Source organism: Symphodus melops, assembly GCF_947650265.1.
Source record: "Symphodus melops genome assembly, chromosome: 8".
Lineage (NCBI taxonomy): Eukaryota > Metazoa > Chordata > Actinopteri > Labriformes > Labridae > Symphodus > Symphodus melops.
In genome coordinates, this window is record NC_136698.1 from 26,732,080 (window position 1) to 26,746,814 (window position 14,735).

At 43.4% G+C, this 14,735-nt stretch overlaps 1 protein-coding gene and 1 long non-coding RNA gene across 12 annotated transcripts in view; one reads left to right on the forward strand and one right to left on the reverse strand.

Moving 5' to 3' along the window:
* The window catches only part of fryl (furry homolog, like), a 77,322-nt gene that overhangs the window by 50,277 nt on the left and 12,310 nt on the right, over positions 1-14,735 (reverse strand). For 5 of the 11 annotated variants that reach the window (XM_079350735.1, XM_079350733.1, XM_079350734.1 and 2 more), the window contains exon 1: positions 7,639-8,267. The exons of 1 other annotated variant lie outside the window; for it this stretch is intronic. In XM_079350735.1, the coding sequence (XP_079206861.1) occupies positions 7,639-7,711 (73 nt within the window). In that variant the 5' untranslated portion in view covers positions 7,712-8,267. Of the gene's footprint in view, positions 1-7,638; positions 8,268-14,735 lie in introns of those variants that run through there. 5 more of the 11 variants (XM_079350730.1, XM_079350739.1, XM_079350731.1 and 2 more) reach the window with 1 other exon arrangement.
* On the forward strand, positions 2,272-3,275 carry LOC306828396. Its single transcript, XR_013779740.1, has 2 exons — positions 2,272-2,777; positions 2,826-3,275. It is a non-coding gene; the product is annotated as an uncharacterized lncRNA (long non-coding RNA).

Below are 14,735 nucleotides of genomic sequence, written 5' to 3' on the forward strand. Positions count from 1 at the left end.
AGCAAACTTGAAGTATGGAGGGTTTGGACTTTAGGGAGACGGCCAACAGAGAGCCAATAGCTTTGTCAGAAGACGTTGTGTTCACATCTTACATAATGCCCTGACATCTTTCTACTTGTAATGCCAGGCAGGGTGAATACTACATTCACATCATTTGTACAAGACCAAAAAGACTTGTATTGCAGGAATAAAATTCACTGATTCTTTAATAAAAATAATCCCTTTTAGGCCAATAATCGACATCATGCTGCAGCAGCATGAGTTTGCTTTTTAACCCATATAAAATACAACTTGTAAAGCAGCTGCAAAAGGTCTACTATAAATGTAGTTTATCATACCTCACATTCAATCTTAGTGCAATCACCTGGTTTGAATAGACTTGAATTTCCCTCGGGATGAATAAAGTATCTATCTATCTATCTATCTATCTATCTATATAAAGCCTTTACACTAGCACAAACTCACAAACTAAACGTCACCAAAGTCCAAATCTGTATGAGTTGCAGTTCAACAGAAAAAGTAAAGTGTGAAAACTGCACCATCATCATGATGATGATGACATTGTTGTCCAGGTGGAACCGGCTTCCTGAGCCAAGTTTCTGCCTGTTCGAATTCACAAGGCTTCATAACATTCAATAGTGCTCGTGAGATTTATGCTCCAGCTAGGACACAAACTTCCAGTCCAGTTCACAATGGTTCCAAGTCCAGCCAATAGTGACTGACCCTTTACCTCATTCCCTCCCAGGAAAAGCCTCGTTCTGTTTCTTCCTGGTTGTCACAGAAACACTTGTGCATTCTTGATACAATGAACACAATCGAGGAGGAAAAAAAGTGCAGGAAGAACATACGTTTTTCAGCTAAAGGGAAGCATTCATACTCCGGATATGAAGCTTTTTTTAATATTACACAAATATGCTAGCATGAAGAAATACTTTAATGAAGAGAGGTTTGTTGTGCTCAGACTTTAGATAATGTTTAAAGGGGACATATTGTACCCATTTTCACCTTTTCAAACATTCCCCCTGTGGTCTAAAAGAAACATCTGAGCTTTGGTCCAAATAGAACTGAATGAATGAAGCAGCAGAGGAGGTTTGTGAGCCTGTAGAAACCAGCTCTCTCTGAACGCTGCGTTTTGGTGCGTGTGTCTCTTTAAATGTAATGACCCCGCCCCCTAAGACATCACTCCTCTGTAGAGAGAATAAAAATGGCAGATCTGTGCTAAAGTTGTACTCCAGGCTGGAGGTTGAGATACCACAGGAGGGGAGGGGATTTCTTTTTTTTACCAGAATCCAACTTGTGATGTCACAAACTGAGACAATTTGAAATGGAGCATTTTTCTCTGTGTGGTCGGACTTATGCAGACCACAAAACAAACGAGTGGATGGATTTATTTTAAATTTTGTGGGTTGACAGACACTCAGGTTACCCACATAAATATTCAAAAACACTGAAAGTGGACTGTTCGTAATATATCCCCTTTAAACACATTTACTGAAGCCTTCAGGATTGGAGCGCCAAACTGTAAAGCCACTTTTTACAAGGTGACCAAATTGTGTTATTAAAACTACAGGGCCGTTGTAAGAAGCATACTGGCCTGAAAAGACTTTCCTCTTATTTATTCACGACGAGAAAAAGACCTCTATAAATCTGCTTACAGTTTATAACATAATGAACTGCAGAGTACATGACTTAAAAAGTCCTCATTTAAATCGGTAGGTCTCGAGTTGTTAAATTCACTATCAGCAACAACACGGTCTTTCATCCTGTTGTGCATAAAGCCTGGTTAATGCCTCTGCATCGGATGAACGCGAGAGCTCCACGGGAGAGGCCACGAGCTGCAATGATCCTCGGGATCAATAAAGTATCTATCATACTGTAGGACAAACGACCATCTGAAAATGAATAACACACAACTTTTTCATGAAGTGTAAACTAGTAGAGCTCAAATTCAATACTGAAGATGCTTTCCACAGTATACTGTTGACATCTGCCCCTCCAACTCCCGTCAAAATACATAAATAAAATCACAAGAAGTCAGATCTGAGCTCTCTGATTCAATAATCCTCACGCTAACAGTCAGTGTGTTGAAAAGTGGGCCGTTGGCTCAGGCAGCGAAGCCGGTGTGAGCCGTGTTGTGCTCATGTTGTCCAGCAGCACAGAGAGCCTTTCAAGCATTTCCCTCTTTGTTTACTGTGCTTCACCAACACCCCCAATGATGTCACATAGCCAGCTCTTAATAGCCAATCAGTGCCATGTGCTCCCCCCCCCCCATCCTTCTTTTTCTCCCACCCCGGGCCCAGCTGGATTGTGGACTTGTTCTCACAGATGAATATCCCAACGCCGTGATCTTCCATCAAACGACAAAAACAAGGCATCCCTTTCCTCGCATCGCCCCGCCCCCTCGCTTTCTCCATTTACCCGACATATGCAAGTTTATTGAGTGCATGCCAACCTGATCCCACTGTATGAATACAACAACTGTATGGTTGCTTCAACTCGCCTGAAACAGAAACTCCAGTGACCCACTTGTGGCCCTCAGGTCAGGTTTTCCTCTCCATTCAAATCAGAATGTTTTGTTTGTCATGTCAAAAGAAAAACAGAGCGACACAAGCAAACAGACGTTCACAGTGTAAACCACCAGGCCGACCGCTTCAACTCAATATGAAGATTAATGGTGTCAACTTACATGTTGGGAGTGATGCTTAGGAGGCAGTGTTGTACACAGACACATGCTACTAACCAAGTCAAAGTAAGCCTTCAGTCTTCATCACTCAATAGTTTTTAGCCTCTATTTTAATTATCCACTGACAGAGCTGATTTAATAGTTCACATTAAAAACTAAGCCGAGATGCCACATACTTATTTTTGTTCCTGTTTTATTTTGAAGGTTTTTCATCATTTTATTTATTTATTTATTTTTACCATGAGCAGAGTTTTCCTGTGAGGTGTCCACACAGCCAAAACAAACCATTAAAGCACAGCAGAGAGCTTCCAGTTGGTAGAGCAAGAGGTCCATGTACACAGGCTCTCCATCCTGTCACTATTTAGTCCACTACTTTCTCTCCCAACATTTCCTGTCTCTGAAGCTTTCCAATCAAATAAAAGACCCGAGAACCTTTAAAAAGTGCTGCTGATCAAATGCTAATCAGCTGCATTTAGCGCACTGCAAGACGAGCTGCGTCAAACTTTAGTTACGCTTGACTCTCTCATGACTACAGAACAGATAGATCCAAAAATCCAGTAAATCACATCCTGGACATCTAGCTTTGTAACAACTTGAAACAAACAAAAAAGTCTGGCAGACTTTACAGCAGCCAACATCCAGAACAAAGGCTGGTAAAGATTTATCCTGCACACCAAGCTTCTCTAACAGACCTTATTTAAAGTCAGGTAGACTTCTATCCATCCAATCAAAACTGTCTGAATAGAAACATGGCACGTTCTCAACTTTCATTGGTTTCTGATTTCCTCGGAGGACAGTTTAGTTATTCTTCCTCTCCAAGTCTTCAGCCCAAATACAAATTTCCTGGTGTGTTGTCCAAGATTACACTGGTATCCAAGTGATTTAGACAACTGGAACCTCGAAGACAGTCAGCACTGTAACTACAGTTTCTATAGAAATCAATGTTTAAAGCAGTATGAAAAAGTGTTTTGAGTCCTGCTCTGCAACAGCCTGCAGTCAGGCTTAAGAAACAGATTGCACAACTATCAGAGCAGTGACTCCACCTTGTCACAGTCAGAATAAAACTCCCAAACGCCTGCTCACTTCCCCTGTCAGGACAACCAGAAACAACAGCACAAACACACACACACACACACACACACACACTGCTGGAATGCAGGGCACTGAGTCTGAGTGTGTGTGTGTGTGTGTGTGTGTGTGTGTGCGTAGAGAGAAACAAAGGAATCACTGCTAATGTTTGTGTGGTGTGGCTGTACCAATTCTGCTATTGTGTCTCAACACGCTCGCTCCCTGACAAGTTACTGCGAGTGGATTTCTTCAACAACATCACTTCCAAAGGAATAGTTAAGATAAAAAAATCTCAGTTGTATATCATAAAGATCCTGAGACATGAGAACAACACATGGGTAAACAATGGGGGGGGGGGGGTTGATGGGAAAGTGAGGGTGCTGCATGGATGTGAGATGGAGAAGGTTTTAGAGAGACCCAATGAAAACCTGCTGACTAGTTTTCTATAAATAAACATTCTTCTTCTGTCGATCATCCGATAAAGTTTACTCTTATTTTTTCACCATAGGATGTAATCATTGTGTTCGTATACGTACTGTCTTGCCTGTATTGCCGTTTTTTAAAGGTGGTTTGAACGTCATTGATTAGTTTGAAAAAAAGAGAAATGACAAGCCACAGGTGTCCTTCTGGGTGTCTCAGCAGCGTGACCAACAAAAGCTGACAGTAACCCGATTCATACTAGCCGTCCAAAGCGTGACATTGACCCTCCCGTGATGTCTCTCCTTCAGACCGAACGTCATGAAGGCGTAATGGAGGGGAAGAGACATTACAAGGGTGAGACGGGATCGGCATACCAGCGGGCGAGAACATCGGTGTGTGTGTGTGTGTGTGTGTGTGTCTCTATGAACCGTAAACCAATAAGAATACAGAGACACCGATAATGCACCGTTGCAGAATCAATATGAACAAACAGAGCCATGATGAGAGGAGAGTGTTATTGCAGGGCTGTCGCAGTTTCACACTCTGAAGAGGGCGAGTACGAACACTAAGCTATTTCTCTGCTTTAGACCTGATGAGACACAGACGTGCTTCTACCTGAGGAGACGTCCACGTCTCATGAGGCAGTGAACATGAGTGCAGAGGAAGCCAATAGTTTGAAGCTTTCAAATGTTTCTGACACAGAGGCTGAGACAAAGATTGACATTCTGCTGCAGGACGCTGATTTAATGTTAATGAGGTTTTAGAGAGAATCTTGGGTTAACAGTGCCAGTGGTAGAGATCGATGGGTCACATACAGTTATGCATCTTTGTAGCCGTCAGTGAGAGAAATCATTGATAATTTGGTGTTTTTAAAAATTGTGCTTTTGTGTTCATTGCTTTTAGAAATTTAGGCCACAAAATCCCTGATCATGAAGGTTTTATAACGAAGAATAAGGTCAATGTGAAAAAGAAAGTCCATTAATTCTTCATTCAAAGAAACATTATAATTCAATCACTGCTCAGTTTCTTAATAAAAAAGGCCAGATCGTTGATGGTCACACTTTGTACTAAACAAGCAGCTCTTTAAGGTTGACGAATAATACTTTATTTTATGACTTAATGATCCAAAAACCTCATAAAAAAGAAATATTTTTCAGATTAAAAGATGTGAAATTCTTTATCAGAATAAATATCATACAAGGGTTCAAATACCTCATGTGTAGCAGAAGTTTCTATTTGTATGAACAGTGTCTCCTTTGATAGTTTAAAAAAATGGTGGGGGTTTTTCAGCGTCTGCTCTCTGATCTTTTATATTACTCTTCTATTTCTATACGTTGACTTCTGTTGTAGAGCAGAAACATGATCCCTGTTCTGTCCTGTACTAATGGCAAAGATACATGCCTATGTTAAACGCTGCACTCATCCAATCAACACTATTTTAAAGGAGCAATATGTGTAATATGTACTGAGTGAAATCAGAAAATGACCGTACGCTATCAGACATGAAGGAAACATGCCATGTTGAAGAGCTGGCTTCTCTGACCACGACTAGGAAGGGTGTTTTTAAGACCCCCTCCACACGGCCACTTTCTGAAGCCCCTCGGTTGAGACCGGTCATCAGGGCAGACTGGTGCTGCAGACTGGTTCAGATATAAGTGACTGGCCCCTGACCTACACTGAAGCTCGTGTGTCCGCCTCCTACTCTCGGGAGGAGGAGGCGATTGCTCTTTAAAGTGAGATTCTCTTTTCCATGTAATGATGGCGTCATATTTCTCGAAAATCGGTAACTTTCACATTTCATGTATCTGACAGAAACGAACAGCCAAGAAGATTAGATCTAGAAAATAAACACTGAAGTGACTTGTTGTATCCATGATGCAAATATTTAGACAAAACCTCGATTTCCATATCAGGTCCAAACTCAAAGAATGAATGGTGAAATGATATGCACCCATCAGTATGAGGGACTGTAGCCATGCTCTACCACCCCGATGGAAACAAGCACAGTGAACAGACATCTCTCAGAAGCAGCTCTGTTCAGCACAATGCTGATGTAGAAAATAGAGATAAAGCTGTTGCAGGTTCATCTGGCATATCGTGTAATAACACTCAACAGCCTGTGGGAGGAGCCTGGCGCTGACAGAGCTTTTTATTAGTCAGTCGACTCAGTTGAAGGTGGCCACGAGGAACTTTTATCCATGTTTGTGAAGCTGATGTTCAGGGATCGTATTCTAACTTCTGTTCACTGTACAATGTAAGGCTTTTGTTGACAACCTGGTTTAATGTATTAATGACTTCAAAAGCACGAGGCACCAATAAAGAACAGCCACCAAACATGCAAACCCTTTTCAAACACTGCAGTATGATTACAGGTAAATTATGGGGATGAATCAGCAGCTATTCAATCAGCTGTTTGGAAAGAATTGAGCTTATTATCATGCTAGCATCTCTGATTCTCTCAACAGTAAGCTAACATCTTGGTTTTGGGGGCTACGCTCTGAGTTGTCCAAAAAAACTTTTTCTCAAACTTTCTTTCATCGTCTATTTTTTCTTCTAAATGAGAACAAGCAAAGACAGACTGACATATGATGTGAATTGTTTTTGGATATATTACTTATGAGATTTTACTCTACGAATGTATGACAAGGCTTTGGAATCAAAAGAAGAAGAAAAAAAAGTAACATTATAGGAATAATACTATCGAATCAAATCCTTTAAGAATCGCAAGACAAATGGAGACAGCGCCCGAGAAGCTGAGTATAAGCATATCGTCCCAGCCCTACTAAACTCCATTATCCTCCTTTGTCCATCACTACATTTCCATGAGAGTGGGAGGGCGGCACATTTTTTATTCTTGATGTAATATAGACTGTATGGGAAGCTAATAATAGGAGGAAACCAGAAGACAGATCAATAGAAAGGGAACATTAGCTGCCCTGGAGGGAGCGCAGAGGAGAGGTATTAAAGTAGGAGGAGAGAGAAAAGAGGGATGAGCATCGTTGAGTGTCTCTGTGGAGGACAAAGAAAACAACAGATTGTTTGATATCAAGGTAAAAGAAAAAGATTTTAAAAAAACACAGAAAGAGTGAGGGAGAGCAGGGAGGAGTTAGCCACTTCAAAGTAACACACAGAGTAATTTCTTTTAAAGTGTGTGTGCGGGACGAGCAGAGGGACAATGATGAGGACGAGGTAACACTCGGCCGAGGGAGCAGGTTAATTGCTGCAAAACCTGCATGCACATCAAAGCATCCCGACTAAACATAATCCTTCATCCTGACAACTCCATTAATAACTCTCTTCCTTACACAGAGAGGAGATAGGAAATCTGTACGCATGGAATGGATGTCATGCACGCATGGACAATGCTGCAGCGGGTCTGCTGGCTGCTGTGTGGGGCAGATAAGTCTGTTGCGCCAAGTGTGGTATGTAAACATGTAGCGTGCACGCAAGCATGGCAAGATACTCACAGCTGCTACTCCAGGACTTGAGCAGAGATTTGATGCTGATCTCAAAGAAGACCGAATCCTGCAGGCTCAGCATGGTGGCTCTTTAAAAAGTTAGGCTTCACCAGACGGGACACTTTTTTTTTTTTTATGCAGCTCCTTCAACTTTCATTCCACAAACCCCCCCCCAAACAAGCCGACCCCTTCTCGCAAAATGTACGTCTCACATTTGCTCCTTGAATACTACCCTCCACAGGTGCTAGTGAAAGGCATCATCCTGAGTGACGGTACGAGGAAGCAGCTGAGGAAAAAAGAGTCCAAAGAAGCGTTCGCTCCACCAAGTGTGATTCCCCCCTCTGCCTGCTCGGTCAGTGACGAGTGAAACTGCGCTGCGAGAAGAGGAAAGAGAGCATAGCCTGGCTAGTTAGAGAAGTATTCCACCCTGGCGCCTTCTGCCCACTTGCCAATCCACAGAGTCCCTCATCCCTGTTGTAAGCGTGGAAAGAAATCCAAGACAGACTACGGGTAAAACTATGCAGAACTTTTTCTCCTTGTTGGAAAGAAACGGCAACAGAACAGTACGCAACAGAAGTCTCAACAATGCACAGCGATATTCCCTCTCCTCTTCCTGTGTGTTTGTGTGTGCCAGTCCTAGCCCACAAGCACCGTCAGCCTCCCCCCCCCCCCCCCCGCCTCCCCCCAAAGCTCTCTCTCTCTCTCTCTATTCGCTCACAGGCAGCCCCTCCTCTTCCGAGCCAGCACTTGCTCTTTTATTGATGCCTGCTCTTTTCTCTCTGAGAGAGCGAGAGCGAGAGCGAGAGCGAGAGAGAGAGAGAGAGAGAGAGAGAGAGAGAGAGAGAGAGAGAGAGAGAGAGAGAGAGAGAGAGAGAGAGAGAGCAGGGAGGGAGGGAGGGAGGCGGGAGCACAGTGTGGGTGATGTCATCAAAATGCTGCGAGTGTTCCCTGGCTGCGGTTCAGCAATGCATACGCATGTCAGGGTTGCTACTGTGCTGCCTCTCCTCTGGCCCTATCGAAACAACACTTCCTGTAAAGCTCCACAGCAATACTGATGCGTCATCCCGGACTGCAGCAGGGAGGGAAAGGAAAGGATGGATGGAAGGAGAACAGAAGGGAGGGAGGAGAAATGAAACAACTTCTTTTACTTCTAGTCGGACCTCTTCTATAGCCACTGAATTATTGTCTTTTTTTAAGTTATTCGTGCCACATGTCCATCTTCAAAACAAACCAAACAGTAATGTAGCCGAACTCAAAGATCAAAATGACTGTTCAGACATTTTCCCACCTGATTTTCTGACGTTTAACCTCAGATGTTTGCGAAAATCACAGCTAATCTATCTGTTAAGCTAACCCTTCACACCCAATGCGGTGTGCACACACACACACACACACACACACACACTTTAAGCCTGTGTTGATGTCAGCTCTTGCAGAGACTTAAAAAAAGGAGATCCACATGACTTCAAGTAATTTGTAGTCAGGCGCAGGATTAAGTTTGTTAACAAAATATTCAGGAGGGGAACAGAGCTGTGGAAGGCTGCAGAAGACAAATGCGCTTTGTCTTCTTTTAGTTTGGTGTTCATTTCTCTCTCTCGCCCTCGGTCTCTCTCTCTCTCTGTCACATGTCCTCGGCTACACAAGTTATGCAAAACGAGGCAGAGCTCACTGCAAACAAACACAACACAAGCAGATGCTTTGTGGAGGCCTGATGCAGGCTGAAACTGTGACAGAAGAGCAGGGATTCATTCAGAGTGCTGCGCCACTGTTTGTCATTACACCTTTTTCTTTTAACGATGTCGTCAGAAAACATTTCAATACAACGATGTCATCCATTAAAAGAGGCAGGTTTCATTTTAAAATCAGGCTTACATCTTGCAAAGAGGCTCATTAAAGACTTGATGTCGCTCTATCATCTGTGTGGAATTGAATAGTGCAATTAAAAAGTATTTCTAGTTCTTCCACGTTACGCCTCATCACTGACACCAAAGCCACAGATTACATCAACAACTTGTTTAATAATTACATTTAAATTGAAGGACGTTTTAGGTTTTTTTCCTAGTAAGGTTTTCAATCAGCTAACTTTTGCTTTTCCATTGGATGCCGGTGAGTTCTGAGCTCGAGGTGCACGTATGAGAGATTTAAAAATAACAGTTCAGGATGACTGCTCAGACTCCCGATATTGTCTCCATCCTTTGCAAGACCTCCTTATTTATTATTATTATTATTATTTATAATTGACATCTTCACATATCAAGCTGAAGCTTTCAGCTCAAACTCTGAAGACAGTCCGAGGAAGGAAAAAGTTGAATGTTTACACGTTAATATCAAACAGAATTGGAGTTGTCGTCTAATCAACAAACCAGTTTAAATCCATCCAATCCAAAGATCGGTGTCGGCTTTGTTTTCTGCAAACAGGTTTTTATTGTGCAAGGAATGCAGAGGACTAACAGACAGCATCATCTCTGGGAACATTAGCACTCAGAGCTACTGTCTGCCAGCGCTGACGTAAGTTGAGGACTTGAAATAAACATCATCATAATTGACTTCCAGGAAAGAGAAGAACTCACTGATGAAATAACCTCAAACGAAACGCACAACAAAGACGAGTTATGGCGGCTCCATTCACAAAGTGGGGAGCAGTGACTGAAGACAGAGTCGGGGAGATGCTCCTCTCAGGAGCCCCACAGGCTGGAGGATGCATTTCCTGTCCTGCTCTCTCTGAAGGGCAGTGGTGGGAACAATAATCGATAAGAGCTGTAATTCAATCCCTGACCTCCCCAGTGGTGCCTGGGCTGCAGAGGACACGCCATTTAGATCCATCGCACAAGTCTGGGTATGCAGCACCACTCTGAACCTGCACAGCTTCCCCTTTTGCACACACTCCCTCGAGTCAGGAACCAATTTCATACTTCCTCCTCGTAATCATCTTTTTGTATGTATGGACCTGTGGGTCTGAAATAAAGTATATAGTCATCATCAAGAACCCAGCTCTGCACATTCAGACAACCTTTTAACACATTGTTTCCTGCCACATTACATCATTCAATGCTTGGCAGCTGTGAGACTCTGAATAATCAGAAACATCTTTATAAATAACTGCTCGCACAGACCACAGACCCACTTCATCTTAATGACCGCACAGTTCGCCTCATTGCTCAGATTTGCCTGGAAACCAAACAAGTCGACTCATTTCAGCAAACCGTCATCAGGTCAGACGCGTGATGTCCCAGTAGGATGACGGAGCAGAACACCGGTGAAATCAGAATTAAACTCAGGTACAGAAAAGGTCAGCTCATTACTCACTGCACATCTTCGAATGAGAGCTGTCTTAAAGATGTTCACCGTGAAAATGCATTTAGTGGGAGAGCTGAAAGCAGAAACTATTTTTTTTAAAGGTTGATTTTCACAGATATTAAAGCTGCTCCAATGTTCCTACTGTATAACCTACTGTACTGGAAATCTCTTTTGGAAAAGGCCATACACGTCTTTTACAAAAAGTCATTTTACCATTGCATTGCATTCCATGATTATGTTCATTTTAAAAAGGCATATTTTATATATTAAGTCTTACACGGACTGGCTCCTCCTCCTTTGAAGGACTTTATAAAGTCTGCCGGTGGGATCGGCACCAGCCGGGCCGCAGCCTGAGGAGACTGTGAGGTCCCACACAATCTGCTTTGCCAGTCAAAGGAAGTAAATATTGGAATATTCTCCCTTTCACAATAAGAGACACACAAATATATGCAACCTTTAAAACATGCCTCAAACAGTGGACAAAAGAACACCAAGTCTGCCGCCACTTTTAACCTTCCTATGATTGGGATTTGTTCACTACTGTCGTCTTAAATCTATACCAGAAACGTCATGATGGGTTCTTCCAGATGTTTTGTTGCACAGCCTTCAGACAGTTGAGACCCTTCAGAGCAACATCCCAGCAGCACACACTCATGTTCGGTCACATGCTCCAAACACTCCCAGATCCCAAACAGGAAACCTGCTGCACCCATTAACCAAATAGTCTCCCAATCAAACCCTTCCTCTGAGCTCAGCTGTTCACATCGAACGGCCGGGTGATGTCATGGCGTGCAAAGAAAGACTAATGACAGAAGGAAAGAAGCAGCAGCACCACCTTAAAAGCCAACTCATGCTCTGCCAGTTCTGCAACAAGGGAGTGGCACTCGGCTCTGATTTAAACACAGGGCTAATTATCCAAAGGTATGAAAACACCACCCTAGTGTTTCTGTGTACGTCTATAGTGAAACCTCTGTGAAATCACAACCCCCCTCCTCTCATTACCTGACTCACCACGGTGACCCCTGCCACCAGCAGCAGGAAGAAAAAAGGAGACTTTTCTAAAATGATGGATGTTTCCTAGTTGGGAAGAAGAAAAGGAAAGATGTGAAAACAGTTTTTGGTGTTAGGAGAAATCCCCTCTGGCTAGCACTGGGGTTAGCTTAGCATAGCAGGCAGGGCGGCTCAGTCGTGCTTTAGCCGTGAGTAAACAGGGAGCAAGCGTGCTCCGACAGGTAGCACCGCAAAGAAGCTGCACAGAGAAACTGAAGACACAAGCTGACTGCCTTATTGGATACCATACACACGAATGCTGACCCTTTAACAACTGTGTGCATACACACAATCTGCTTAAGAGGATTGAAACTGTCGGAACAGTTCTGTTTAAAACTCTTAAATGGGGGTTAAATAATATTCACAGTATGCGTTTATTACTGTTGAATACAGAAACAGAACATCTTTCCTTTAACAGGCTTCTCTTATATTCAAACCTACATTCTTCTTCACGTTTCCAAAAATCAATGCTTTAAAAAAAAAAAAAAAAAAAAAAAAGGGACGCCTAACCCTCGAGTCCTAAGTCGGTCTCTGGACTCAGGTTAGACCTGCTGTGTTCAATCGTTATTTCATCCTCATTTTAGCTCGAGGAGATCTCGACCGTGCTCTATGTCATATCATCATCTGCCAGCAGAAGAAAGGCTGTTTGAATTAAAGAGCACTTATACGCACATTCAAACAGCAGAAAGCGTCTGATGTTAAAGATTATGAGTTGTGTGTATAGATTAAGAAACTGGCTGTGTTGCACACTCACAAGACAGAGGAACAAAAAACACTCTGCGACATTTAAAAGAGGACACACAGATGACCTGTGATGAGGCAGAGCAGCGTTCATTCAATGTTTTGGATACAGACAGCTCAGAATAAAGCCGGCATAAAAACATACTCCGACATTATCAGCACTACAGTTAGCAAACGGAGGCAGCATCTCAAAGTCGAGGGGACACTTCACTCACATTTTCTAAGCTATGTATCTGCATCTTTGTTTGTCTTTTAATGGCATCAACGCACACAGAGCAAAGTAAGAGAGAGAGTATGGCAGGCTGTAAACTTCACATCACTAGTCTCAGTATCATCTATTATCACCCGCAGAGGTCGACTCCTGTTGAAAACAAACCGACCAGTGCATGAGAACTGGTGGACGAGTTAAATACCGACTGAGCAGCAGATACAACAATGTGAATCCTGAAGATGCTCTACAGCGAGGCTTTAGATAACTTCAGCTCAGATTGTTTCTCAGACAACTCGAGATCCAGACATACCGTAAAGAAAATCCATCGTCCAGGTCAAAAACATAAAAAAGAAATAAATAAATACTGCAAAAGAAAATATTTTAATGCCAAGCCAACAACGGGCGCTTCTGGAAAACAGATTCACATAAAATCTTAGAGGTCAAGCTTGATCTTTAGGCTGTAACAATCTAATATTCAGATCTTGCTTTTTAGACGGCAACATCTGATGCACCTGACAAACTTCTCAGAAGGGTTCAGCTCCGGTATTTAAACAGAGAGTGGATATGTACACATGAGTGTGTTTGCAAAAAATGAAGGGTGGGGGGTTAAGCCAAACATTGGTCTTGTGTTAACAAAGCTCAACACACACTTACATAAGAATGTCAATTATAAGAAGCAGCACAGATGGATTGATGTGAGGGTTAAAATCAGTCTGCTTGATGAGACTGCAGATCTACCTTTGAAACGGGTTCGTTTACTGCGGCCCGGCGTTGAGTCAACCGCAGAACCTTGATTTGACATCGGATCTGCCAGATCCTCCTCGACTGTCTGTCCCATGGCCAGGAGGCTCAGTCTCCTCAGTCGGAGGAGCCGTGGACCGGTGTCCCTGGGCAACACCCCCACAGGTTCAACGGTCCCCCCCTCCCCAGAGAGGACGCCCGGGACCAGGCTCCTCAGAAAATCCATGTTCCTCAACTTTTTTTTTTTCCTGTATTTTACTCAGGTGTGTAGTGCCATGCCACTCTCCAACTCCCCGTCTGCCTCATCCGGCCCCTTTACTGACAAGCAAGCAGACAAAGTCGAGTCCTGGATCCTGCTGCTGTGTACAGGTATCAGCGACACGTTTAAAAGGTCTGTCTGGGAACAGAGAAGGACGCGGGCCCTGAGATCTGGTGAAGCACCTGTCAGGCTTTCTGAAGCGGTTTGTCTGGACTAACTAGTAGAGGATAAAGTGTTTACTGTCGCTAACCACTGCGAGTGACAAACTTCAGACGTCGCAGCCCTACCTGCCCTCAGTGAATCAGAAAAAAAAAAAAAAAAACAGACAGCACTTTTCATGCGTCGTGATGTAATTGTGAGTGGGCGGGGCTATGCATGTTGTGAGTGCCAGGCACTATCTGGGGTGGACCTAGAACATGTTCCACAGGAGATAACACCACCCTGGGCCAGCAGCCAATCACAACAGAGGCAACACAAGGCCACACCCTGCTGGCTTGTGTTGCTCGCCAGCGACAGAGACGAAGAGAGGAGGGAGAAGATTGACAGATGCTTTAAGAAGTCTACTCGCCTGCCTGCATGTACTGATAGCTCTAATCTAATTGTCGGGATGATGTTGCTTGTTAGCATACATATACAAACACATATGCTTCCTGATCAGTCAGACAACAAATGCATCCCCGTCTCTCGGCGTTCACTCGTGCTGCTGAGCTATTATGAAGAGAAGCAGAATGAGAAAAGTGATGTGGTGTGTGAAACGGGCCGATGACAGACTGCTGCGCTCTGCTCGGCTGCACAGCGTGTACCTAC